The sequence below is a fragment of the Aspergillus novofumigatus genome (genome assembly GCF_002847465.1).
Source record: "Aspergillus novofumigatus IBT 16806 chromosome Unknown P174scaffold_1, whole genome shotgun sequence".
NCBI lineage: Eukaryota > Fungi > Ascomycota > Eurotiomycetes > Eurotiales > Aspergillaceae > Aspergillus > Aspergillus novofumigatus.
In genome coordinates, this window is record NW_020194274.1 from 684,778 (window position 1) to 710,421 (window position 25,644).

Genomic DNA, 25,644 nt, shown 5'->3' on the forward strand with positions numbered 1-25,644 from the left:
CAGGGGTACCCGGGATCACCGGATCACTGATATAATTGCCGATGCCCAGGTTGCATTTTTCTGCGGCATATGTTCGAAATCTTCTTCACCACTCTATTCTGACTGTCTACATAACGTCCTTGGGCCTTTGGTGCTAGTTTCTTAATTTTGCCCAGTATTACCCCCAACTACTTCCAGCCGAAATAATACGTCCTTCACGCCGGCACGATTCCTACGCCGAGTTAGAGATAGTAAGATGGTTTTGAGCAGTAAGTATCGCTCTGACAGTCTGAGAAAGTCCCGTCTTAACACACTGCGACAGGAGTTGGTCTAGGCTTCTTGGGCCTTTTCTTTACGGCCGGAGCCCTTCTGTTGATGTTCCTCGCTTTTCTCGGAGGAGCAAGGAACTCGAACCCTCTGGACAGGATTTACTGGCTTGAAGCTGCCACGGGCAACATCCCCGGCGCGCCGGCCTTGTCCCGATGGACATACTGGAATCTGTGCGCGGTGAACAGCAAGGGACACAATGAGTGCGGACCGTCGTATCCTGACTACCCCTTTGATCCCCCAAGCCACCGGACCTTTGATACCCATGTCAACATCCCTTCAGCTTTCATTGGGTGAGTAAGCAGCATGTCCTTGACATGAATGTTTAGGATAGTATGGCAACAACTAACGATGCATAGGACCCGTCATTATTTCTTGACCTCCCGCTTCATGTTCCCATTCCACATCATCGCCTTGTTCTTCGCTACCTGCTCGCTCTTCACGGGGTTCCTTGCCATGTGCACCCGCATTGGAAATTGGGTCTCGGCATTCTCAGCGTACTTTGCGCTGACTTTCCAGGCCATCACCACTTGCCTAATGACGTGAGTTCCATCATTCAATGTTTTCTAGAGTATAGATTTCGTTATAACTGACAACTCGAATAGCGCTGTCTACGTCCAGGGCCGCAATAGATTCAACGACAACGGCCAATCGTCTCATCTCGGTGTTAAGGCTTTCGCCTTCATGTGGACTTCCGTCGCTCTCCTCTTCCTCTCCTGCGTGATCTATTGCATGGGAGGCGCCGTCGGCCGAAAGGACGGCGGATATAGCGGACGGGAACAGAGACGGCGTGGTTTCTTCAATTCGCGCCGAGCGGGAAGCTTGAGAAGCAACAAGGAAACCGCACCGTAAATCTTGTTCGTCTCTTTGCCAGGGACGAGCCAGTGTCGGCGTGGCCTAGCTCTTAGGATCACGTCCATTTTCCTGAGTTCAAGGCTGTTGTTGCACGGAAACTCCAGTATAACGGATATAGGATTCTTGCGTTAGCGCTCACCAAGAATTCCTGAACACTGTCTTGCCCCAGAGGAATTCTCTATCGACACCTCGAGACACCCTCCAACCCTACGCTCATTTTACGTGTTTATGAATTGGGTACATGTTTGATCTTTACGGCGCTCTAATCCCTCAGTTGCCACATGTTTACTGTATCCTTGCTGTTTGTTTGACGGCTCTTGACGATGTTTGAACTATTCTCTTAACCATTTAATAATCTGTAATATAATCCCTCTATCCCAATACGTCACCACGCGATTTTGTAGAAGTACTTCAAATAGCCAAAGGTACTGTTATCTCAACAGGGTATGTATTCGTTATTTGGCGATAGACAATACTATGACAAGTATACAATTAGCATACTAAAATGAAACTGCCAGGCTTTTCAGATCTAGGAAGAGCAAAATGAAAGTATAGAAAATGCCAAAAGTGAAATTGATCACATCTAGATACTCTATGAACTCATATAAAGGATGACATTACCCATAACGTTGCCTGTTTCAAGACAGTAGATAGTTTTTTGAAAGGGAAATACGGAGGACCGGATTACTGCTTAAGCCTTGGGCGACTCGACGGCGCCACGGACAGCACTCTGACCACCGACTTCCCGAGCGGTGATCTGCATGCCCAGATCGGCGTTGACGTGAACCATCAGCTCAACCTTGCTGCCAGCCTTGACGCCCTTGACCGCAAGTTCGGCAATGGGTTTCTCGGTCTTCCATACAATCTCACGGACTTCCTCCTCTTCATCCTCGTCCGAGTCAAAGTCGGAGTCTTCGTCTTCGTCATCCTCAGCCTTGGTGGGCTTCTCCTCCTTGGGCTTTGGCTCGGGCTTGGTTACCTTGATTTCGCGGATACCCTCGCAGACACGCACAAGGACGTCACCACCATCCTTAGGGACGGAGTACTGAGCGATGCGGCGAGCAGGCAGGGCGGTCTCGGCGTTCAAGAGAGGCTTGAACTCGACAGTCTCTCCGTGCACGAATTCAACACCAATGGCATTGCGCAGATGAGGAGTGGCAGTAACCATGGGATGGATGCTCTGCTCAATGTCTTCCTTGTCGAACTCCTGGATCAAAGAGGCCTGGATGGCAGCACCACGAGGAGCCAACTCGGAGGGGTTGATGGCGCTGGCAGAGGTCGAGGGGGCGAGGATCTGGGTCTTCTCGGGGAACAGGTTGCGGGCCAGCTGAGCAATCTTGGGCGTGTGGGATGTACCACCAGAGAAGATGACCTCGTCGATATCCAGGACATCCAACTCCGCCTTCTGGACAACCTGCTCGATCAGGCGAGTGAACTGAGCAAAGACCTTGCCAGAGAGCAGCTCGTAACGGGTCCGGTTGATAGTTGAGCTGAAATCAATACCGTCCGCAAGACTCTCAATGCTCAAGCTTGCATTGGTACCAAGACTCAAGGCCCGTCTTGTAGCCTCACCTTCCAGCTTCAATTTAGCGAGACCGCGAGCGTTCTCGCGAGGGTCGGTCTTGTGCTTCTTGATGAACTCCTTGGCAAAGTGATCGATGACAATCTGATCCAAGGTTGCTCCTCCGAGCTCGTAATCGTGGGCGGTTGCGAGGATAGTGTACATACCACCGCGGCAAGCAATCACAGCCGCATCCGAACGGGTACCACCAAGGTCAGCGACCACAACCAGCTTGTCAGTAACGGTAGCCTCGGGTCTGGCATCGTAAGCCAGGACGGCAGCAACCGGCTCGTGGATGAGCTGGAGAACCTCGAGGCCAGCGGCGCCAGCGGCAGCGGTAAGGGCTTCGCGCTGAGCATCGGTGAAGTCGGTGGGAACGGTGATGACGGCAGCGTTGACGTCCTTACCGAGGTAGTCGGAGGCGGATTGCTTCAGACGGCGGAGATGACGAGTTGTGATCTCCGAGACGGTGACGGTGTTGGGGGTCTCGCTGGCAGTATCCCGGATGGTGAAGGCAACAGTGGAGTCGACTTGCTGAGGGTGCGCTGACTGGTGGCAGGGAGTAGGATCTATCGACTTGAAGCTGTGTAAAGCAAAATCAGCATGTCTGTTCTTCGAATAGGAAATCCAAGTCCAGGGCTAATTACTTCTTGCCAACGTAGTCTCTGAAGTATGCAACAGTGTTCTGGGGATTGCGGACAAGCTGGGCCTTGGCTTGAGTGCCATGGTATTCTTCACCATCAATGTAGGACAGAACAGTAGGGATTTGACGATCTACAGGTCTTGGTTAGCTTCACTTTCATAAATGTATATTGCCCAGAGATGCGTGCGATCAACGTACCTCCTTCCTCGTTGGCGATGACTTCAGCCTTGCCTTCCTATACATCAAATCGTTAGAAAACTCCTCATGCTTCATAATCGGATGTTGAACTAGTGGGATCATACAGGAGTGAGGCGAGCAATGGAACTCGAGGAGTTACCAAACGAGATACCGATAGCGAATCTCTCCGCTGTTTCAGCGGCGACACCGTTCGAATCACCCATTTTTGATGTAGAGAAGGGCTGAGAGAAATAAATGAGGACGAAAAAAAAGTGAAGATGAAAGAGATGTGTGAGGAAAGGCGGAGTCAGGCCCGGAAATTTGACTCTACTTTGATCGCTTTGGATTTCTTTCTCAGAGCAGAAGAGAAAAAAATCTTTTGATTTGTTTGGCAGCGGGAGGCAACTGTGGCTGATGCTTATCGATAACAAATGTGGCGGTGCAGCTAAGAAATCACCAATTGAAGTATTCCGACAGCACCATCGACTTCTAGTTGGTCAACCTGAGAGGCCCCGTCGACTTTTAATTACCGAAACATGCTCGGATTCCATGTAGATTTCTAGGTTTCCTATCGGCAATAATATACTACTTATCTCAGTGTCGTCAATATAGTCTCTGGGCTGATTTTCACTCTGCAGGGCGGTAGCGTCACGTGCTGATAGTTGATAGCGGGATTCTGTGGCATGAATTTCATGTTCCAGTTCAGGTCACATCTCGCTGCCAGTCAAGCCATTGATCCACGTTCAATTGGTAGCAGACAGACGCTTTAGGCGTCAAATACAACGATTCGAGAAAATGTCGTCGCCTGTTATCTTGCTCCCAGGTGATCATGTGCCGTCAGATCAACTGCCCTCAAACAAATCTGCTCCGCTGAGACTAGGATCTGGCCTTCGACTGCTTTCTCCAGCAATTCCCTCTCCGTCATCTGGTCATGTTATTGCTTCTGCACAGGCCGGTCTCCTCTCTACAGATCACAAGAAAAATGCTGTTTCCGTCTTGTCGTTTCCTAATCGCCGCTACATCCCAACGCCAAACGATTTGGTGATCGCACAAGTTCACCATTCCAGTGCGGAATACTTCTACTGCATGATTACGCCTCAATCACCTCACGCGCTGCTCGGCCAGCTTGCTTTCGAGGGTGCCACAAAGAAGACGCGGCCAATGTTAAGGCAAGGCGATTTGGTCTATGCTCGAGTCCTATCCATCGGTCTCGGTGCTGGTGCAGAAGTTGAGCTTACCTGCGTAAACCCAGCAACCGGCAAGGCTGAACCTGGAGGATTGGGTCCATTGAACGGAGGAATGGTGTTTGACGTCTCTACTGGCATGGCTGCGAGATTAATGAGAGCTAGCTCGTCGACCTCCGAGCAAGAGGACGGTGTGGATGGATTAGTGGTCTTGGAGGAACTTGGGAAGAAGTTGGAAAAAGTCGGAGGCTTCGAGGTCGCCGTGGGAAGAAACGGAAAGGTCTGGGTTGACTGCTCAAATGGAGGCGATGCTGCTGTTAAAGCGACAGTGGCAATAGGACGCTGTCTCACCACGATTGACGAGCATGATCTGAATCGAACGGATCAGAGGAAACTTGTGACGAGGATTCTACGAGAAATGAAGGTCGAGTCTTGACGTTGCATGTGATACACCGAGTAGCTCCTTGTATACCCAACCGGTTGTCCTGTTTTCTTGAATTTTACTCCCTTGTAACCATTATTGTGATATAGACTACGACTACCAAGACAAAAAGTTCTACTTCCAAGTCGCCAAACATTTATTGTCGAAATCACGATCTGCGCAAAATTGTTGTAATGGCTCCTAAATAACACTCGGTGGACGGTTAGTTAGGGCGGAGAAGATCCGCAAAAAGTCGCGCCGCTCGCGCAGCTTGAGGAATTTTTTCCACTATCTTATCTGGCGGAGCTACTGGCTCGTAAACACTTTTTCCCCTAAGATACCTCGCCAAACTCATTCAGATTCATGAATTCTCCCTAGTATTTTTTTCAAATGGGTCAAGGGTCCTCGCAGCCCATGAATGGCGGGCTCAGTGAGCCTGAGAATCAAGGTAAGCTTTTACTCAGTGTGCTTTTTGCGAAAGACCGTATACCTGCTTTTCAAAACATTGCCGCGCTGTACTTTGAGCCTGACTATTTGCAAGATATGAGTGAAAACCGCGATGCTGTCGGTTCATCTGGCCCTCCGAAAACCTCCAAGAAAGTGAAATCAGAAACCCAGGTCGAAGGGGCAGCCACTCCCAAGCGGAAAAGAAAGCAGACTGTCAACGATACCAACACTGGCATGCCTTCGGACACCCCAAACCAGTTGCAAGAATCGCCCCTGGACCAGGCAGGGGCGCGCCCAGTGAAGCGCACGAAGACCGCCCCCTCGACTGCAAACGCGAAGGAGGCCCGCAGGTCAGAAAAGAATGGCAATCGCGAAGCCATTTCGTCTCCACAGACCCCGGTGATTGCCAACATCTCCGAGACCGGAGAAGCTCGTCGTCAGTCTATGAATATGCAATCTTTAACGGACGTAGCGCATACGAACGGAACCGCGTCCAAAAAACCCAAGAAGTCCAAGGCGAAGACCACACAGCAGGACGAGGAAAAAGAAGTCTCGGCTCTTCCGCAGAGCCCTGCGGAGACTAAGCTGATTCGTATGGCGTCTGCGAACCCATCGCTCGCGGATAGCTCAACGGACCAGAAGGATTTGACGGACACATCGGCCGCCCGGGGACCCAGAAGAGGGAAGACAGATAAAATGATCGGTTTTTTCGCTCCATCCGAGGTCAGCGCGTTGGAGACCTTCAAACTCCAGTTTTGCAACCAGCATGCTATCTCCAGCGATAGATTTGATAGGATGGTACAGCATGTGGACCGGCGCAAAGACAGCGGCTGGCCCTGTGATGAGATTATTAAGAAGCCGGATTTTTGGCAACAGATTTATGATGTATTACCAAGCAGGGATCGAAGATCCGTCTACCGATTCATGAGGCGCCATTTCCAGGACTCATCCCAGAAGCCGCACCACTGGACACACGAACAAGATGACGAGCTGATCGAGCTGGTAGGACGGTATGGTCCTAGATTCGCTCATATTGCCAAGCTACTGGGTCGAGTTGAGGATGACGTGGTTCAGAGATGGAAGAATCGGCTTGAGCACCGGAGCACCATGAGAAGGGGTGCGTGGTCCGAAGAGGAAGTTCGCGGGCTGCTCGATGCTCTACAAGCCTCCTGGAACAACCTGAGAAAGGACGGCCAAGATGTGGGCCGAGACATCTACGAAATGGATGAGGGCTTAGTATCCTGGGGAACAGTAAGTAATAAACTTCAGAACTGCCGGTCAAGACAACAGTGCGCGGATAAATGGCGCAAGATCAGACGCAAGATTATGGGACAGCGCAGCACTGGAAATCAAAACGCTGTCTACGACCCAGCAACGGAAGCAAAGCCACAAGGCAGAGCCAAGTCCATTACGCTCGCGGAGCAGATGGAAATGGAGAGGATGCTGAAGAGCTCCGAGTACGTCGATTCCGAGGATGGAGACGAAGAGGACATGGAACAGTCCGCTGGCACAGAGTCTCAATCACCGAACATCAAAGATGAGGGTGAGTCTGCCGAAAAGGAATCCACCATCATGTCCGCTCCAGAAAAATCGTCGGCTACCTCAGCGAAGGCACTCAAAGGTTCTCAATCCAAGGAGTCGCAGACCGGAAATGACGACGACTCTGAGTCCGAAGCATCATCCGACTCGGCTGAGTCTGCCTCTGACGATGCTGAAGCCGAAATCAAGTCAGGTTCTGGATCTGGCTCGGACTCGCACTCTGAATCCAGTATTGAGAGCGACGCAAAAGTCAACGGCAGGATCAAGGCACAATCTCTAAAAGCGCAGGTGAAAGATGTGGAAAATAACAAGGCATCTGCTGCAAAGTCGTCGTCAAAACCTACAACGTCCACACCGAACCAGAAGCTCGTCGAGCGGTCCAAACCCAAAACAAGTGACGGTAAACAACCCAGAAGTCAGGCTACGAAGACATCTGCTTCTGACTTGTCGGTCAAGGCTGAAACAAAAGCAACTCCACAGGCTAAAGCTTCGAAGCCATCAAAGTCAACCACTAAGGACGAGGGAATGTCGCAAACGACGTCGCCCGAGTCTGAATCAGATTCCGAGTCCGCATCCGATTCTTCCGAAGAAGATGAGTCTACATCAAGCTCCGAAGAACCGTCGGACAGACGGCCCACAAAGGTCGCGCCGAAAACACCAACACCCATTCAGAAAGCAAGCGTGAAGGGCCAGGTCTCTCGGAAGATTCAAAATGAGGATGAGTCCGAAGAGACCTCCTCAGCGTCAGATGAAACATCTTCCGGTGATGACAGCACCGAAGACAGTGAAGCAGACGATGACAGCCGCAGCGCCAGTGACTCTAGTGCTAGCGACGACAAGCCGGTGGAATCGCCGAAGACAGCCGCACTCAAAGGCACCAAACGCAAAGCTCAGGAACCCGCAGAGCGGACCGGGAAATCTGAGTTGAAGCGCCTGAAAACAGGTCAGAAACCAAGCAAGAAGTCCTCTCCGTCATCCGCCTCCGCTAGCTCCTCGTCAGAAGATAGCGAAAGCGAGGATGACACCGACAGCGATTCAGAAGCCGATACGGACGAGTCAAGCTCGGCACCAGACAGTTCAGACTCCACGTCTAAGGCCCAGCTCAAGGACAAGTCCGTGTTTAAGCAGCCTACTGCTCAGCCAAAAGTACCCAAAGCTGTTAATGGGCAGAAATCGGAGCTCCTAAAGTCACGCACTCCGGCAGTATCAAAGGAGGGAAGCAATGCCAAGAATGGGCAAAGCGGAGCGAAGCAGAAGTCGAAACAAGTCAAACCTTCCCTTCCTCAGGTCAAGAAGGACGGAGAGAAGGAGAAGGGCAAGCTGGGATCAACTCCCATGTCAAAGGGGAAAAAGTCCAAGTGATGGGATACAAATATGGTATAGACGACTGACTGACTTATGAGTGACGATGATTTGGTTTGTGATAAGAACTTGGGTGTACGCTAATTCGGTGTATTGTACGATAAACTCGAAGATCTCGGCTCGACACGCCTAATATATACTGGATAGATGGTTAAAAATGTAATCTGGAATGTCTCCAAATCGACATTCTCTTCTAACGGGCGACTAAGAGCCAAAAGGTGGGAGCTGCAGGCCCCCTTTCTATTGCGGTACTTCCTGATATGAAGCTAGACGCTGTATACTAGAGCTCATCCTTCTCCCAACCAGGCTCCTCGTCTTGGTCTGCAGACTCCGTGTCTTCCTCCTGTTGTCTTTGTTGTTCCAAGGCGACTCTTTCCGCCAATGCCGCAATTTCATCATCATATTTCGTCCATTCGGGAACCTGTCTTCGGGCCCTGTCCAGTTTGGGCTCTTTTGTTTGCGGGTTATTACACAGATCAATCGTTCTTGCCGTGCTGAGCGACTCGTCCGAGCACCAGGTCTCGCACCATAGCCACTCCTGGGGTAGGCTCTTGATCGGGATATGATGCTGCATATGGTTCGGCAGGTCTTGGTCGAGATTACTCAGACTGTTGGGATCGGCCGAGAGCATCTGGTACTGTCCGCGAAGACGATCGCCAGCCGCAAGGGCCCGGAAGCGGTTTAGATCTACCACGTACAGCGCTGAGATGTGATAGGGAAGACCGCGGAGGAAGTTCTTCCAGTATCCTTGCTTCCAGAAGCGGAAGCCTTCCATCTCCTCGCGGGAATCGCACATGGGTGTGAAGCCATATGGCGCGCCCTCGAGATCCAGAGAGACGAGGTCGTACATATCCGTGCGGACGATTTGATCAGCATCCACGAAGATGACCTTATCTAATGAAAGCGGGAAAAGAACGTCCAAGAAGAGGATCTTGTACCCCCAGATCTCCCTTTGTTTCTCCCGCTGCGCTCGAAGCCAGTGCGGCCATTTGTATGTGACCATTTCGTAGGAAAAGCCATATTCTCTCGACAGATGGGGAAGGAAGGATTTGAATGAAGGCGAGAGAAATTGTTCGATAAACCAGAATTTGACGGTATGCTTGGTGTTTCGCATCACGGAGACCATCATGATGTTCAGCATTCGCTCGTACAGGTGACCGCTCGCCACAGAGAAGATGTTGATGTCCGCCTGCTTCTCAGCCAGACCATCTTTAGAACCAACACCTACGCTTGAGAGTACACCCTGAGCAAAGTTGAAGCCCTTAGATACGTAGTCCATCGCTGAGCCTGATTTGACGCCTGTGTCTAGGACATCTTCCATCTCCTGGCCCTTCTTACGCGAAAGGCGAGGGAATAGAGTCTTCCCTTGGAATGAGAGAAGTGCAACTTCGTTGTTCTCGTCACCGGGTTGCGGACTGTACCCCTGGCCGCCGACACTGTCAAGGTTGAAAATGCGCTGACTGCGGCCAGGTTTAAGATTGATCTTCCACAGTCCCGGCTGAGCTTTGAACTGGAAATAACCCAAATTCGCCATGATGATAGTATCAGCGAAGTGAGGACTGTCTTCGGTGCCGAGAATTAGTTGAACTCCCCTCGGGGCAGTCTTGACCGTGACATCGCGCGAATGTCCTTCAATCAAGATGTGTTCCAGTGCGTAGATAGCGTCAACATTGGCACCTGGTTTCAAGGAGCTCAATTTGATGTTGTCCAGGTCGTGGATCGATTCCTTAGGAGCAACGAGCCAGGGGGATGGGACGTCCATTCCCAGGGTGAGAAGTGCCTCCACCGGCACGCCAGAAAAGGTGGCAGTGGGCCTTGCAAGAGTTCCATCATCGTTGAACGATGGCTCCGAGTCCAAGACATAGCGATAGAATCGCTTCGTTGGTAGCTCCTGGATCTCGTCACGTGGGTTCAGGGCCAATGTGACCCGGACGCCGGCTAATTTGGAGAGGACCTTCAATATTGGCAGCCATCTCTGTGCTGTTTCCGATGTAGGATCAACAGAAGCAGCGACGATGATAGCTGGATCTTCAGAAGTCGAAACAGTTATGAGAGACCGCAAATCGTTCCATTTCTTGAACAAATCCATTCTGATGTTGGACGTTTGTTCAAAAATGCCCTCAGGGACGTCAGACACGGTCGAAAGAGCCGCAAGAGAACTAAGTTCGGCAAGCGCAAGAGGGCCAGAGAGCTTCGACTCCAAACCGAGATCCTTTGCAGCCTTTGCAACAGGACCTATTCTCCTCGCCTGTTCGTAGGCCAGAAGTCCATCCAGATCTTCTTTCGATAGCGTCGATCCATCTGGGAGAGGCCCAATCGCTCTGCCGTTGACAACGACGCCATTCTTTCCAGGCAAAAATCCAAGATCTCTAGCCAAGGCCTGCTGCGCCTCCCAAAACTGGGACATTTTCTTAGCCTCTGTTTCAGGAAAGTTGGTGATTTTCGCAGTCTTCAAATCGGTTAGAACTCGGGAAGCATCCACTCTGTCTGTCCCCTTCAATGCGTTATAGACCAGGGTAGATCCGCTTTCCGTCTCTACATCAGGAGCTGGGTTATGAATCAAAGCCATCTCCGCTTCGCCGTGTGTCTCGCGATGTTCAAGAGCCTCAACAAGCAACTTCAGGCCGTTCTCGGAGTCAAAATCTCCGACAACGATCAAGTGTTTACTGTCGAGTGTATCCGTCTCAGATGCAATGCGGAGAGTATCAACAGACTCTCCCCTAGACTCTGCTAGTTTCGAGATGTCCACAATTCGGATATCCTTTGAATCCTCGGGGATTATCAAGGGGTTGCGGCGATCGAATGCTTCCGAGAGGAAAAGTTCAGGAAGCCAGGTATCTTCCTCGATAGTTCCATCCACGACTCCTTGTTGGATGGTCTGCAAGTCGCGTCCAACTCTCATACTCATTTCCTGAGGCCAGTTGTCGTCCCGAGGAACAAAGACTCCATTCACCAAGATATATGGCGTATCGCCCTTGATTGAAAGTCGGTCCTGGTATTGCTTGGTCCGGGAAACCAGGGTCTCAAGCTCATCGCTCTTCAAAATCTCTTCGAATGACCGAGTTTGCTTATTGGGCCGCAGAGTTCGATCCTTGGTGGCATGTTGGAAGGTGGCCTTGTCCGGAGACCCTATCTTCTTCTTGGCTGCGGACTATTTATCATTAGCACACAGACGACCAAATGACACTTGGTACGACATACCTCTTCCAAATACTGGATCAGACTGGCCAGGCCAAATGTTTCATGGAGATAATGAGCGACTTTGAGTTGCGCGACGGCTCCCGGAGACGAAGCAAGAGGGACCAGACCAAATCGCACTGGGATCTTCCTCTTGACAAACACCTGGAGAGTTTTGACGACTAGCTCCATGTCATCAGAGCTAGTGAGATCCACAGGGGCGACAATATTATGAGCATCGCGCCGCACAGCGGGGAGTTGGCCCGGGTACATGGGCTGAAGGTACTGCTCACAGTAAGTACGCTATTCGCATAGGGAACTGACGGTGGAAGCTTACTGCTGAGAGGTCGTCTGGCCATGATTGGTATTTTGTATCCTTTTCCAGGTCGTTCATCCAGATGATCACGCCGCCGCCCTCAGTTTCATCCCGGTAGTTGTAACGCGGAGGGGAATCCTTCGCCAGTGTCTCTCCGAGGGTCTGATGGCAGAGCAAATCGACAGCTTCCTGAGCAGAAAGTCCAATGCCCCGAAATTTGTCGATTAGTCTTCTTTCGCGACGGAGGTGATCCAAAAGTGAGAATGCATCTATCTGACGAGGATCAATCTGAACGCCATTGATCCACATGACATTGGCGCCTGAAGGAAGCATTCCAAGCCGGCTCGTACGGATATCTTTCAGCAGAGCGGCTGACGCATTGTAGGCCGCAATCTTGGCGGAGTGCTTGGGAAAGTCTTGAGAAATCCTCACAAGCGTATCCAAGGGGTCTTCACTGTCCATCACATAGCTGACCGTGTTCAGACCGAGTCGGGCCACTTCTGAGGAAGAGAGAGGTCTCAGGTCATCAGGCGATTCTTCCTCCACGCTGGCCGACTCAGCACTCCCCGAGTCCTTTGGGCTCCTTTGCTCAGCATCACGGTCGTCAATCACAATATAATCCGTCCGCTTGAGAGCAAGTTCGACACCATAGCCAGAGACAAAGAGAGGACGAGATATCCAATGCTGAGGTGGTCGGTAGCGGACACGATACGAGACCTGTCCTTCCTTGGCGAGCGCACTCAAGGTTTGATGAAAATCCCTGAACATGGAAGACGCAATATCCGCATACAGAATGGCCGGTGGAAGCGATATATCTCCGAGCACTCGATCGAAGGGAAGTTCTCGCGGATCTCTGCACACCATAGTATGTTAGGCACCCGTAAACCCACAGTCGAGAACAATAGCAACTCACGACTCTCCCATCACATCCTGCTGGGCACGCTCCATGCTGGAGGAGCAATACTGTTTACCCTCCGAGTGAACCCATACAGGACATGCCGCATCCTGCGCCGCCATCAACGAATGCTGGACAGACGTATTATAGAACTGATAGTGCGCCGTAATTCGAGGGGCCGCCGATCGGATCGCCAGAGACAGCTTGAACGACGACAAAAGTTCCGGCGTGCTGAGATGTCCATCATCATAAACGACTTGTAAGAAACGGTCATAAAGCTGCTTTTCTGTGGTCGCATCGTCAAAGGTTCCCTCCGCGATACGATCGAGTAGGGGGAAGTACGACGTTGAGTTCTCCTCCGCAGCTGTTTCTCTAATTCCATGATGAGCAAGCTATAAGCATGGTACGGAATGGGATGGCCGGGCTTGCTTACAATAGCTCTAGAAGATACGGTGCGGAATCGAATGATGCTTGTAAAGCAACATTGACAGATGGGCTTCCACTGACCACAGAGGTCAACGCAGCCAGTACTACAAGGCAAAGCCGCCACGAGGTGACGGAGCCTAAACCTATAGCCATGATTGAAGCGCGGCTTCTAATCCACAGCTTCTTTGTCGAACTGTTTATCAAGTTGCTAGGTGGAACGGCAGCCGAATAGCAAGCATAACGGGCCGACGGTTCAAGCTCAATGTTGGGTTGCAGGTAGCGTACTGGCAGATAAAATGCGTAATCTTAATCAGGCATAAAGAGAAGCATTTATCTCCGTCTCAATGAGAGGAGTCCGTAAGCAAGTTACCTCGTTCATTACATATCTACAGGATGCTCTTCAGGCCACCTTGCTGAGAGCTCCTACGGGAGGCGCAGCGGCCACTAGCGCAGAACTTCCGTGTAGAAGAATAGAAGCTTCCTATTGGCCGATTATTTCCATCCACTTCATGAAACTGCATTGTTCTGTACAAAGTAAGGTAGTTGGTACTGTACACTGCGTTTCTTTTCTTGAAGTAGAACAGCCTGGCCTTTGACTTATTAAGTTTGCAGCATTGAAATTGCTGCGTCTGGTGGCTGTTATTGCTCTATCGCCTATGCTGTTCATCGTGGCCCAGTGCCTTGCACAGGGGCAGCTGAGTTGATGAGAGTCTAGATTCCATCGTTCCCTCCAAGAATATCACCCTTCTTCTTCCTTACAACGTCTGCTTCCGGAGGTGAACTGCGTCTTTTCCCTCTTCGCTGTCCCTTCCGGTGACGCTTGGTTCGGTCGCTTGAGGCTAAGAGAGCCAAGCTGGTTACGGAGAGGAGCTCTCCAACGTCCGTACTGCCGTCCCCAGCCATACACGCCCAATCCTCCCTCGCCTCCTGCATAACATTTCCAATTGTCTTTCCCCGCCCAGAAGCATGCAGGATGTTGCCGATCGCAGCATGCACGGCCAACAGTATAGGGCTCGGTGGCTGACACCGCTTGCTCTGACTCGTCAAAGTGACCAATCTATCTGCCGGTAGAAAGCGTCTGTACGCCGTAGCAAAGTGCGGGAACGTCTTGACTCGGTAGCAATTTGGAGTGCTCGTAGCCTCTAATATCAATCTGAAAGTCTTGAATTCGCGATCAAGCGGGAATAACATCATGATCGCGTTATGCTCGCGGTTGATGTCCTCCAATGTGAACTTTAGCCGAAACCGCAGAGCAGGAAAGTATCGGTATAGGTTTGTCCAGACGTCTGACAACGCCTTCCTCTCGTCCTTGGGACCTCCTAGTACGGACGGTAGTATGTGTGCGGCTTCTAGAGGCCCCGTGAGAGCTTCGTCTGGATGGTCCGAGTTCTGGTCGTAAGAGCCGGAAATGACGCATTTATTCCCGTCTCGCTGAAGGCATTTTTTCCGCAGCCGTTCAAGGACTTTCCGGTAGTCTGGACCAACGAGGTCGATGGTGTCTTCCTCTGCAGAATAAGATGAGCCGAGTTCAGGGGTGTGGTTCGCGTTAGCTAGGAGAGGTCGAATGAGCCCAGTGTCGAGGGTTTCAGCTAGTTCGTGAAGCTCGTCATTAGATTGACAAGCCCGAATATCGCCGTAGAGATTTTTCTGTCCGTCAGGTGGCAAGAACATGTAGCAAGTCTCAAGGAAGCGGACGGTGTCATCCTCGTCATTACGAGCTCTGTATCCTTTCAGCTTGGGCCCGAGTTTTGCCTTGACTTCATGAGACATAAGGTTATTCGTAGATGATGGCACGGAGATGAGTTATGAGTATTACCGCGGTGTGTGTGATGCTTGTTGAGTTGTATTTCTCTGAGGCAAGAAGAAAAGTGAGAGTCCAGGTATTGAAACAGAGAGACTCGAGTGTTTCTCCAGGCCTAAGGGTATGGATTGAAGAAGATTTGGAAAATTCACAGCCAGGTGCTCTGGTGCATCCCAGTGTTTTTCGATCGGGGTATACCTGATGCAAGTCTAGGTTTCCTACTATTCGAAATACATACAAGCAGCAGCTCGAGCTGTAGTATTCCTTATGATCCAAAGAAAGAAGAGACCATTATCATTGCTTCATGTGGTGGAAACAGCATGAATATAGGATGGCAATGACAAGTGGTACGGCTCAGCCATCTTCTCAAGGCAGCAGGGCTCCTTCATCTTTAACAGCCATGGCAAAGGTATTGTAGTACAAGAAATGAGCTATTTTGGGCCATCTATCGTTTCTACAAGCTCCCAACGATGTTCGACAACAAGTTTGAATTGATCCTGCCAAAGATGGTCATAAAACATGTGTATCATAAGCTGGTAGTCGTGCAACAAGTCTTCTCTAGGTACATTTTGTGCAGTATCAAACGCTTTCCAGACGCCAATCCTCCCGTCAAAGACATGCTAAGCCGACCCAGATGCCGAAGACAAAAGCAAAGACAAATACATCCTGAAACTTCATATGAACATAAAAGCCACAAAAAGAGAAAAACAAACTCCGAATACGACCAATACTCCAGACCCACGCTTTTCTCTGTCCCTCCGTTGCTTTTTGAAAGAAAGTGTGAGTGCAGTACATATAAATCCAACAGTCATCGAGAATCAGAGCTCGATTGTTTTGAATGAGTTCGCTTGCGAGTGGTAGCCTCCCAAATCAGGTTCCTGCGCTTCAGATCATCTGTGTCGAAGTATGATTCTTCATCTGGCGCGTGACTAGGGAGGTTCTCTGGACGGATACTGAGGGCACTTGTAGACCTCATTTTCTTGAGGCTTTTGGCCTTTCCAACGTCCCCGAGCTTTCGAAGTTCGCGGGCCAGTCGGTCAAGGGCCGAACCACCCGCTTTAAAAGGAGGCTGTTTCTCCGGCGGTGGTGGAAGAGGCTTGTCCAAAATATCCTCGTTACTGTTGCCACTGCGGATCGAAGGTGGGGGAAGCTTATCGGTCGATCCGAAGCTGATGCCGGAGTCGACTTTGCGACTCTTGTGGCCACGAGGTGCGGGGTCCTCTCGGTCTTCGAAGCTGGAAGGACCGTTCACCAGCGCACACTCGTCGATGATCTCATTGGCAATTCGCAGATACTTGTCCAGGGCTTCCCGAACCAATGGCCATCCATTCGCTTCACCTTCGGGCGCTCCCTGGGTGATCACCTTATCTAGTATCTGCCTACCGTTGGTCTCAAAAGCAGAGATGTATCGGAAAAATCCGTCACGCTGAGATTTGAGGATTTGCGGAGTCAGCTGAGTAGTGGGCGTAACCGTCGCTTCCGTCACAGGGGGGAAGAGCGTGTTCAGCATGGCAATGCAATTGGCCTTGTTAAATGGTGCCAACAACATCTCATTGATCAAGATCTGGCGAACCATGTCAGCAAAGGCAAGTAGTCATCGAGGTTAAGAGGGGAACCAGCTTACCCAGCGGCGAAGTCCGAGGTAGATCTGAGTGTAGAGAGCTTCAACTCTCCGACCTTGAACATTGATCGATTCGATCCATGTGAGAACCCCCGGATATTTCTTTGCAAGCTCGGTCTTCTCCTTGAGGTCGTCGGGATGGATATTCAGTCGCTGTAAGGCAGCCGCAACCTCTCTTCTCCGGCGATTTTCTAGGTCCTTCAGATAGTCCAGGGCGGTCAAGGCTTGAGGAAAATCAACCTCGTCCAATTGAGGAGCGAAACAGCGACGAAGGAAAGAGGTCACGAAACTTGGCGGTAGGGAGCAGGGCTGGGATGGCATTCGAGCAATATGATGAGTCAGCTGTGCCCTGAAGTCCGCAGCGGGATCCAAGACGAAGTCCTGAGAGGAGATGGAGGCTTTGGACGAGCTGGAAGAGCGATTTGAGAAAGCAGTTTCGGGGGTGCGGGTTCCCGAGCTAGGTTGTCTGGTCGGGTTGCAGTTCAGCGCGTACATAGTACGAAGGGGAATCTCGTAGGTTTCAGGATAACGTAGGCAGTGGTCGAAGATCCAGGTCCAGGCAGAGCCATCTAGGCCGCTCGGACGTTCTTCCAGATGTGCCATGTTTGTCGATAAGGAAGAGAATGGAAAGTCAGATGGTCGATTGGAACTCGTTGGAATCCAGGACGAAATCTGTTGGGGAGGAGCGGATTTTAAAAGGACTGCAGGTCAGGAAATGTCCTGAGTAAATCAAACCCGTAGTATACGTTCAGGGGATGTGTATGCGACGTGATGGAGACGCAGGTCGAAGAGTCAATCCAAATAGTACCGAAAACGCGGATCGCAAAGACGGCTGGTATCACTTGCGTGTAACCTGTGAAACCCGCGACTCCATACCACGAATCTGCACCTCGAAAACAACAATTGACCAAAGCGGATGAAGGGTTTGCTGAACTGGGGAGAGGAGCGCAAGTGAGAAGTACTATCCCTTGGGTTCCTTCCGGCGTGAGGGGGGAAAAAGCGTCTATAGGAAGGCAAACGGAAGAAGTTCCGGTTTGCTTGATCTCCGCTGGTTAAGTCAATTGATTGAAAGCCGAATTTAACTTTCGTTTCCCTCTGGGTCCTCTTTGTTTCGAGTCCTAATCAAGCTGTTGGAGTACTCGAAAGATGCCGATAAAGATTGGATTAAAAAAAAAAGGTGGTGTGCTTTGTATCACGGAAAGTCGATAACTCGGCGGGGATGCTGTCAAAGCAATAAAGCAAACAGTGATCGCAAACAGTGATCGAGGATCAGTGCGCTAAAAGAAGCCGAAGAGATTTGGTGCTTTGTATTTTGGATAGGTCCAAAACCAAGTCTTGCGAGTCAAAGAATGAATAGAATGGAAATTTTGAGATCCAGCGACGGCGAAGAACGAGAAGCAACGAATGTGGCGTCAGAACAAAGAAAGACAGGCGCAGACGCAGTCGCGTGGAAGTGAGACAACAACAACAACAACGATATTGGAATATTAATATTTATCAATCACCAGTTCCAAAACAACATCATCAAAATAGACAGAAGGAGGGGAAAGAGGAAGAACCAGGAATAAATGGTAACTGCCTTGTGGACTGGCTTCCGAGGGAAAATGGGTGGATCGGACTAATAATCCCCATGCTAATAAGCAGCGCACTGATCGGGTTCATTAATTATTACAAGAGCTGATCGAGGCTTCTGGACTCTTTTTGCCGTCCCACTTTTGCCCCTCCCACCGGTCAATAATTACAATCCAGTCGATCAGTTTTACCTGCTACTTGCTTCCTGATTCCTGAACCATGAGCCTATGACAATTTGACACTATTTCGAGCGCCGGTAGACTAACGAATCCTTCGATCTGTGTTCCGGTTCCGTGGATTTCGCCTTCGCCTTCCGCTGTGTGGAAACTGCCAGGTGGATGCTGCCACCCAATGACGATACTCAATTGCTGTCTGACAGTCTGCTACTCCGTACTTAGGTACGTATCCATGGATGGATGTAAGGTACATAAGATAGGAAGCTTTGTTTCTATTCTCGATCACTTTTTTTCAAAGTACTGACGGACTGACATCAGCTTGCAGCGCGGAGGCTGATGTACGATGAAACTCGCAGAGCACACACCATCAATGTGACGCAGAAAATCGATCACCTATCTTCCGGCAAACAAAGGAAACTCTCATCCATCATATCGACCCTTACAATCGGCGTTCGTTCAGATTTCACATGAAAATAATGAATTTACTAGTACTCCGCACTGTGACTACTGTCCAACTCAAAAAAGGTCCAGACTGGATAAATCCAACCCATTGGAAACATCCTAACGAGGAACCATTCCTGCTAGGGATAAGTCCGTCGTTGTGGTTTGTTTGACGGTTTGACCTTGCAGGCTCCCGACCTTCCGCGCGGACCAGACATCCAGGACGAACAAATCAGGATGGCTGAGTCAATGAAGGTGGATCAAACAACCCCTGTAGGTTGGCGAGCTGCGTGCCGGCCCCAGTGTGCTGGGTTCCGCCAGCATCCTAGCGCGTCGTTGTCCTTTTGTCTGTTCAGGTACCGTCGGGTCGTCGACCTCGTACGTATGTGCCTAATTCCTAGGACTCTAACAGCCTAATACACTAATAGCGTAAGGAGGTACTTCCTGCCTCACACGGCCACGCCTTTCGAGTCCAGGCCCACAATTGGACATCTCCTCTTTTTCCAGTCAACCGAAGTGAGCAGTCAGTTCAATTGCTCGAAATATCGCCGTGCCGTTATCTTGCATGATGCGTCAAGCGATCAATCTTGGATTTTACGTGCGACACGCTGCATTAGGCACAAGTCCGGATGGCCCTGAGATTGATTTTCCTCATTTAACATCGAGTCAAGTGCAAAGAACGGCTCCGCAGTTCGATTCCTGCGTACTACTGGTAGGTCGCTGTGTACTTCGTACCTGTCTCAAACTGCCGTATGAGCAGCACTTCGAAATGGTTCATTTTCAGTAGTAATACTATTCTGCCTATCGATTCGGCGGTCGGATGATTGAACACTGGCATCATATTTCACTCCATACGGAGTACACGAGTCGAATACCCAAAATATGACCAACATCGGGCATTTTACCCCCAAGACGCAGCACCGTTGGACGTCATAGGCTCATACACTCTAATGCCAAACGTTGATCTTTCATCTTTTGCTGTCGATCACTCTCGACGATCGAGGGATCAACTTCAGCTGATGTCAGTGGCCATGAAAGGAAACCTTTCGGTCCCCATTTTCAGTCAAGCTGCAGGAGACGTTCCGAAACCCAGAGTCCGAAGTTTGAGACTCCTACCGCGACCTTTTGGATTGATCTCATTCAATCAACAAAGCATTTCAATCCTGCACAGACACTCCTATCTGGAGGTCGCAAAAATATCATCCTAGAACGCTCATCGAGACGCAATCGCTCGTGCCAAAGACGACGGGATTTGTGAAGCCTATTTCCTCTTTAGTTTACTATTGAACTGTTTTTCTGCGGAAACAGCGCGACTTTCCATTTCCGGATTCGGTCTGAAGTGCCGCCGCTTTTTGCTCACTGAGCAGTTCCAGAGCCGTCCGGATAGTCCCCTGCTCACTCACTGATCATTGCCAAACACAGAGTGGGACTGATTAATCACCCTGGGCAGCCAGATAAAAGTGGTTAAGCCAAGCCTAGCCATACCCATGCACAATTCTCTTTTTGGGGGCATAGATTTCACTTCGCCCTAATGATGTAGAAGGGTCTCCTTTTTCTTTGTTCGCCTATAATGCTAGGAATAGTACGGACTTGCAAAATGATCATTAAAGGCGCAAGCTTGTTATGCTGTAATGTGCTATAACAGAAATTGCTAAACCCTACACCATGGAGAGACTTTGATTTTCGTAGGTGGAAAAAGTTAGTCGTCCTGCCAACGCTTCAGAGTGATAATGGTCGACATAATGCATCCTTGTCTCTTAGTTGTCTAGTAGACAGGGTAGTATCCCAAGCACCTCAATCTGAAGTGGTCTTGGAGCGGGCGCCTATCGCGGCACCTTCTGGGTACTAATGGGAATGAGAAGAGCATAGGATGAGATGTCCAGAAGACATGATTTAGAATGCATGTTACTGCTAACGTCTAACAGAAGCAAAGATAGGCTAGCAAGGGATTGGTAATTAGATCTTTATTACATGGCTCAGGTCATATAAATGCACTACCAGGCCAGCAAGCTGACAGACAAGACCCTCCATAACCTACATCTCAGACTTGTATACGGTACATACTGGATCCTACTTACACTATGGGCCGTAGAGAGACCCACGAGTCGCTTTCAAGGTTTATTGAGGAGGCCTGGCGAGGGTGTTCAAGCAGGTGCACTGGTTGCAAGCCAACAGGTGGGAGGCACTTTGGCCCGGGGAACCCCCATGTCGAGAGTCTAGAAAGTCATTCCCTGACTGGCGCAGCAATTACTATAGATATGGCGCGTATCTAGGAACTTACTGACAATGTCACTTAAAGCCTGTCATGTAACTCCAATGACGAGTGAGCTGGCGACTGAGTGCTTCACATGCCCATATTGCCCTAATAGCTACTAAGAGGGCCTGGCGGTAGGAGGAGACTTCTACCTGGCGGACTTAAAAATCTTCAAACTTTATATCTGCCTGACCGCGACTCGGCTTCCACATTCAAACCAGATGCCTCTCTTGGATGTGCCCCTAGACTTACTCTGGTGTATCCTGGACGAGCTCGAACTAGCCAGGGATGCGCACTGGTAAGCGTCAATGCAAGCACTGGAGAGGACCATCATACAAGTGGAATCAGTGGAATCGAAATATTGGGTTATATACGTCACTTGATTTGATATTTACAACAATAGTCCTTGATTCATCAGCAATATTCTACGTGCCTTAAGTTGGAACTCACAGTAAACGGATGCAAATGCTGATGAAACCTTGAGGTGTTAGACTCAAGACATTTAGACATTCAATAGCTTTACAATTAGGAGGATGACAAGAGCTGCATTAAATACAACGTTAAGAGCCATAATTAGGTGTAAGATAGTACCCTAAAAATCTAAGCAATCGCGCAATAATACTTTGGTCATGGACCTACCTTTCCCATACAGCGACTAGCTGAATACTCCCAATGGGCAGAAACTGTAAACTTTTCTCAGCCTCTTGGAGCTCATGATAGCCCAAAGCGACAATCGCAGATGCCGAGAAGCCGGGGAATGGCTGCATTGATAGTGCGATTGTGAGTGAGGGCCGAAATGACTAGAACAATAGCTCATACGTCACATAGGAAGGGACTTTGTTGATATGATTATAGGCTAAAGTCTGAAAAGTGCATGCAAACCCTTCATGATACATGTATAACTTTCCTTATGTCAAATCTATCTTGTGAATTCTTGGAATTGCTCCAAGGCAGCACATATCCACGTTGGTTGCTCACAACTCTTACCTGCCCCTCCTTGAAATCAGTGGTATAATGTGTGTGCCCAAACACCCAGACTTTCACCCCAGCTAGTGCTTGTGATAGGATATCAGTTCCAAATGCAACGCTCCAAGGGTTCTGGGCGTGTTGCGGGCTCGATGTCCTCTGGAGCAGAGGGGCATGGTGTGTCACAACAAGAATCGATCTTCTTTTACTCCGCTTGTCTGCCTTTCCATTTCCCTGGTGTATCGAATGTATCTCTTTCCGTAACCAGGCGAGATCTGAATCATGGCTTGCATTATGGTCATCAATTGACCAGCCTTCGATTTTTTGAAAATCTTTGACTTTCGACTGGACGACATCCCTCGATTCATGAGGTACTTTTGACCAAAGCGTGCAGCCTAGGATAGTGACGCAAGAACCCGGGACATCATATCTTTTCTGATGAAGGACAATTAATCGTCCATTTAAGGAAGGTTCCCGTTCGAGTTGTCTAGCTTTCTCCAGCCCTGCAGCGATAGTCCCATTGTAGAACTCATGATTTCCGAGTACGAGGATTACCAATTTGAATCTGTCTGTCTGTTTTTGTAGGAAATGGCGATAATCATCATAGTCCGTTAAGCGCCCAATATCACCCGCCAGGATAAGATGCTCTGCGCAAACCGGAATTTCATAAACGGAATACTGCAGGTTAATCTCAAGATGGAGATCAGAGAGAATTTGAAAGGACACGGAAGACCGATTTAGATATGAACGTAATTTATGTAGCATTATGTCGCTCTAAAACGCTGTAATCGTAGTTGAAGCGTCAGGTCTAGCTATTAAATGAGGGGACACCTTTGGAGGCGGGTTGGAAGTGGAAGTGGATGCTTGATCTATTAGGGGTGGCCAGGAACGCTGAACTATCCAATAGATCTAGCTTATAACAAAATGAGGTCGAAGTGTATACTCACGTGATGGGTATTGCCAAGATTGCGCTCTTGGATGCTATTGAAGCCGGAAGTCTGCCCCTTTTGTGGGCAAACACTATCAATGCGATGCCACGGTCTTTCCTTACTAACATTTCAGACAATGGAAGTCGCTCTGGCAATAGAGAGAGTTTTGACCAACTTGCGATCTGAAGGTATACCGGCCTGTGTTATTGGTGAGATAGCATTAAACTACTATAATGTACCCCGAGTTGTGCATGTAAGTGGTCTCTCGCTCTCTGTGAAGAACATTGTCTTATTATTTTCAGGATATCGAGATATGCGTCCCAGAAAGCTTACTATCGAAAGCTGTATCCAACCTCTGCTCTACCGGTCTATATCAATTAACGCAGAAGGAAGGGTACGATATATTCACGGAATATAAAAGGGGATTTCCGACGCTCGCTGTGACAAACAGCAACCTTCTAGTTGTGATCTTTCCTGATTCACATTTCCATCTTTCCCCGCTGGGCTCCAGTATCGTATCGTATAAGGAGATAAAACCTACAGTCTACAGTCATGAGATCCAAGGTCTAGTTCCAGTGGATGATAATACGACATCTTCCGACCCCGAATACTAAGGCTTAGTCTTACTAAGCCGCAACGTAGCAGGGGTCAGTTAATTTCGAGAATGACTGTATTAGTATAAGTCGCCTTCCATTTTGACTCTTACAGAGCACTTCTGCAACACTACCAGACAGCTCTTCCAGAGACTCCATCATGACTTCAGCTCGAAAGCCAATGGGCAGTTGACTCTAAGCCTGACCGATGTGTGAATAATAGCACGACATTGACTCCTCAAAAGATGAGACATACAGACAGTGGGAGGACGCGTTGGGGAAGACTTCAATAGAAATGATATTGCCTCGGTACTGATTGTACCTCCATCAAAAGATCTCAGTCCTGAATTGACAGGAAGCATCAAAAACATACAACAGCCGGGATTCGCTGGTGGTCACCCACCCAACTACTAACCGGCCGGCGTGTGGCTTAAGTACGGCTGAGCGGACGGGAAGCCCTGTTTTCCACACCCTATGGTCGTATGTGCTTGTCCTCAGCATGGAATGGTTAATGTATGCTTTGCAGTAGATTGAAATAAAGTCGGAGTACAGGATAGAGATCTCTTGTACTCTATGGACCGGGAGGCAGCGAACACTCGGGTTCTTATGCACTGTTTCAAAATTGAAGATCTGTCAGACCGCTCAGAGGCAGACAGATAGCGCGCGCTCAGTAGTCCTTATACTCATCAATGATGTCTTTTGCTGTGAATGCTGAATCTGGTGCGGTCAGGACCTTTGAAGAGGTACTTGAATAAATATAGGAAGATAAGCGCCGTCGAGCAGAGGCGGCAGACGCTTACGCCCCTGGCTACAACACCAGCCTTCCTCCTCTGTAGATAGCAGGGCGGTACTGCAGAAGCAGCAGGTCCTTAACTGGTCGTGCGAGAATCGGGTCACGACCATGAGGCCAGCTGCTCCCATTAGCAGAGGGACCCTTGCCCCGGCTATTGCGCAAGATATCCATCCACTACCTTCCGGTTGTGGGAGCGCCGGTTGAATCTCTGGTAGCAGAAGGCGCAATGGACTCTGACGCTGTATGGTGTTCGGTAGAGGTGTAGTCTCCAGCAAAAGGAGCACGGGGAGGATGTCAGGTGGGCCAGGGAGTAGCAGACAGGGGCGCTGGACTGACAGGAGTTGTAGGAGCCGTTATGCATTGCTAACACCGGCAGGTCTCACAGGTCCTATAACAGACATACTCCCGTGGCCGCCAGAACAGCTAAGTACGCGGGGAAAGAAGTCGCATTAGATGTGTAGCATAGGTTGATGGAAGGGATGACGAAGTCGGCAGGATAAGGAATGTTAAGGAATATGGAATTACAGATACATGGATAGATATAGCAGGCCACACAGGTAAGAGTGTGGGCAATGGGTAACCCAGTTACCCTGCCATATAGAGGAGATGCAGAGATCCCCTTTCCTACCACTGTAGTATTTCCGTATATAAAACGCCATATCGTCAAGCAGGCGAGCAGGTCTCAGCAACTGAGCTGGCGAGAGCACCGGAGCACTGACATCAAGATAGTGCGATGGTGCGCCGGACAGCGCTGACCTGTAGCAGCCGGACCAATCAATGGCAAAGCAGTGGTTTAGTTCATGATATTGCATATGTACGTGCATCATCAGCAGTAGCAAGGCCGGAGATGGATCAAGCGGATGGAGCAATTCGATAAGTGACGTGGACCGTCAACTAGCAAGGCCGAATCAGCAGACGTAGAGAGAAAGTCGCGTTACTGCACACTTGTGTTAGGCAATGGATGTTTTCCATTAAGGGGGCCTGGTCAGAATCTTCCAATCACACTGACTCTGGACCCACTCACTTTGGTACCATTAAAGCGTGCTGGAATAGATCCCTCTCTTAAGAATAATTTGGGAGCTGCCAGAGCGGCTGGTGCGTGCACAGCGAGCAATCAGTGAGTGACCTGGAGCACTCACTGAGCACTCATGTGCGGCCCTCATAAAAACAGCAGCATCCGTATCGGGCA

General features: G+C 49.8%; 9 protein-coding genes across 9 annotated transcripts; 4 read left to right on the forward strand and 5 right to left on the reverse strand.

The window, feature by feature from the left end:
* The first annotated feature begins 118 nt into the window (after positions 1 to 118).
* P174DRAFT_436533 (SUR7/PalI family protein) lies at positions 119 to 1,324 on the forward strand. The gene is made up of 4 exons (XM_024826074.1): positions 119 to 248; positions 302 to 599; positions 666 to 848; positions 912 to 1,324. The coding sequence occupies exons 1-4, from the start codon at positions 236 to 238 to the stop codon at positions 1,156 to 1,158; spliced, it is 741 nt and encodes a 246-aa protein (XP_024686737.1). The 5' UTR covers positions 119 to 235; the 3' UTR covers positions 1,159 to 1,324.
* Positions 1,325 to 1,504: 180 nt separating this feature from the next.
* On the reverse strand, positions 1,505 to 3,766 carry P174DRAFT_508466 (ribosome-associated complex protein SSZ1; the record flags this gene model as incomplete). Its single annotated transcript, XM_024831461.1, has 4 exons — positions 1,505 to 3,305; positions 3,370 to 3,496; positions 3,564 to 3,600; positions 3,668 to 3,766. 4 exons carry the CDS (start codon positions 3,764 to 3,766, stop codon positions 1,853 to 1,855), a joined length of 1,716 nt encoding a protein of 571 aa, XP_024686738.1. The 3' UTR covers positions 1,505 to 1,852.
* Positions 3,767 to 4,337: 571 nt separating this feature from the next.
* Positions 4,338 to 5,162, forward strand: P174DRAFT_362485 (exosome non-catalytic core subunit RRP40; the record flags this gene model as incomplete). Its single annotated transcript, XM_024821863.1, has 1 exon — positions 4,338 to 5,162. One exon carries the CDS (start codon positions 4,338 to 4,340, stop codon positions 5,160 to 5,162), a length of 825 nt encoding a protein of 274 aa, XP_024686739.1.
* A 188-nt stretch (positions 5,163 to 5,350) lies between these two features.
* On the forward strand, positions 5,351 to 8,535 carry P174DRAFT_5097 (MYB DNA-binding domain protein). The gene is made up of 2 exons (XM_024831599.1): positions 5,351 to 5,595; positions 5,689 to 8,535. Exons 1-2 carry the CDS (start codon positions 5,538 to 5,540, stop codon positions 8,493 to 8,495), a joined length of 2,865 nt encoding a protein of 954 aa, XP_024686740.1. The 5' UTR covers positions 5,351 to 5,537; the 3' UTR covers positions 8,496 to 8,535.
* Positions 8,536 to 8,728: 193 nt separating this feature from the next.
* P174DRAFT_446809 (putative UDP-glucose:glycoprotein glucosyltransferase) lies at positions 8,729 to 13,462 on the reverse strand (the record flags this gene model as incomplete). Its single annotated transcript, XM_024828624.1, has 5 exons — positions 8,729 to 11,646; positions 11,697 to 11,957; positions 12,010 to 12,841; positions 12,902 to 13,255; positions 13,317 to 13,462. The coding sequence occupies 5 exons, from the start codon at positions 13,460 to 13,462 to the stop codon at positions 8,776 to 8,778; spliced, it is 4,464 nt and encodes a 1,487-aa protein (XP_024686741.1). The 3' UTR covers positions 8,729 to 8,775.
* A 558-nt stretch (positions 13,463 to 14,020) lies between these two features.
* On the reverse strand, positions 14,021 to 15,103 carry P174DRAFT_381432 (uncharacterized protein; the record flags this gene model as incomplete). Its single annotated transcript, XM_024823075.1, has 1 exon — positions 14,021 to 15,103. The coding sequence occupies exon 1, from the start codon at positions 15,077 to 15,079 to the stop codon at positions 14,021 to 14,023; it is 1,059 nt and encodes a 352-aa protein (XP_024686742.1). The 5' UTR covers positions 15,080 to 15,103.
* Positions 15,104 to 15,918: 815 nt separating this feature from the next.
* On the reverse strand, positions 15,919 to 17,334 carry P174DRAFT_361554 (uncharacterized protein; the record flags this gene model as incomplete). The annotated part of the gene is made up of 2 exons (XM_024821795.1): positions 15,919 to 16,674; positions 16,735 to 17,334. 2 exons carry the CDS (start codon positions 17,332 to 17,334, stop codon positions 15,919 to 15,921), a joined length of 1,356 nt encoding a protein of 451 aa, XP_024686743.1.
* Positions 17,335 to 21,223: 3,889 nt separating this feature from the next.
* On the reverse strand, positions 21,224 to 22,978 carry P174DRAFT_499861 (uncharacterized protein; the record flags this gene model as incomplete). The annotated part of the gene is made up of 5 exons (XM_024830929.1): positions 22,162 to 22,978; positions 21,814 to 21,935; positions 21,625 to 21,717; positions 21,427 to 21,491; positions 21,224 to 21,282 (listed from the first exon to the last, which is right to left on the reverse strand). Exons 1-5 carry the CDS (start codon positions 22,903 to 22,905, stop codon positions 21,224 to 21,226), a joined length of 1,083 nt encoding a protein of 360 aa, XP_024686744.1. The 5' UTR covers positions 22,906 to 22,978.
* A 197-nt stretch (positions 22,979 to 23,175) lies between these two features.
* Positions 23,176 to 23,942, forward strand: P174DRAFT_499862 (uncharacterized protein). The gene is made up of 2 exons (XM_024830930.1): positions 23,176 to 23,322; positions 23,372 to 23,942. Exons 1-2 carry the CDS (start codon positions 23,206 to 23,208, stop codon positions 23,681 to 23,683), a joined length of 429 nt encoding a protein of 142 aa, XP_024686745.1. The 5' UTR covers positions 23,176 to 23,205; the 3' UTR covers positions 23,684 to 23,942.
* The last annotated feature ends 1,702 nt before the right edge of the window (positions 23,943 to 25,644 follow it).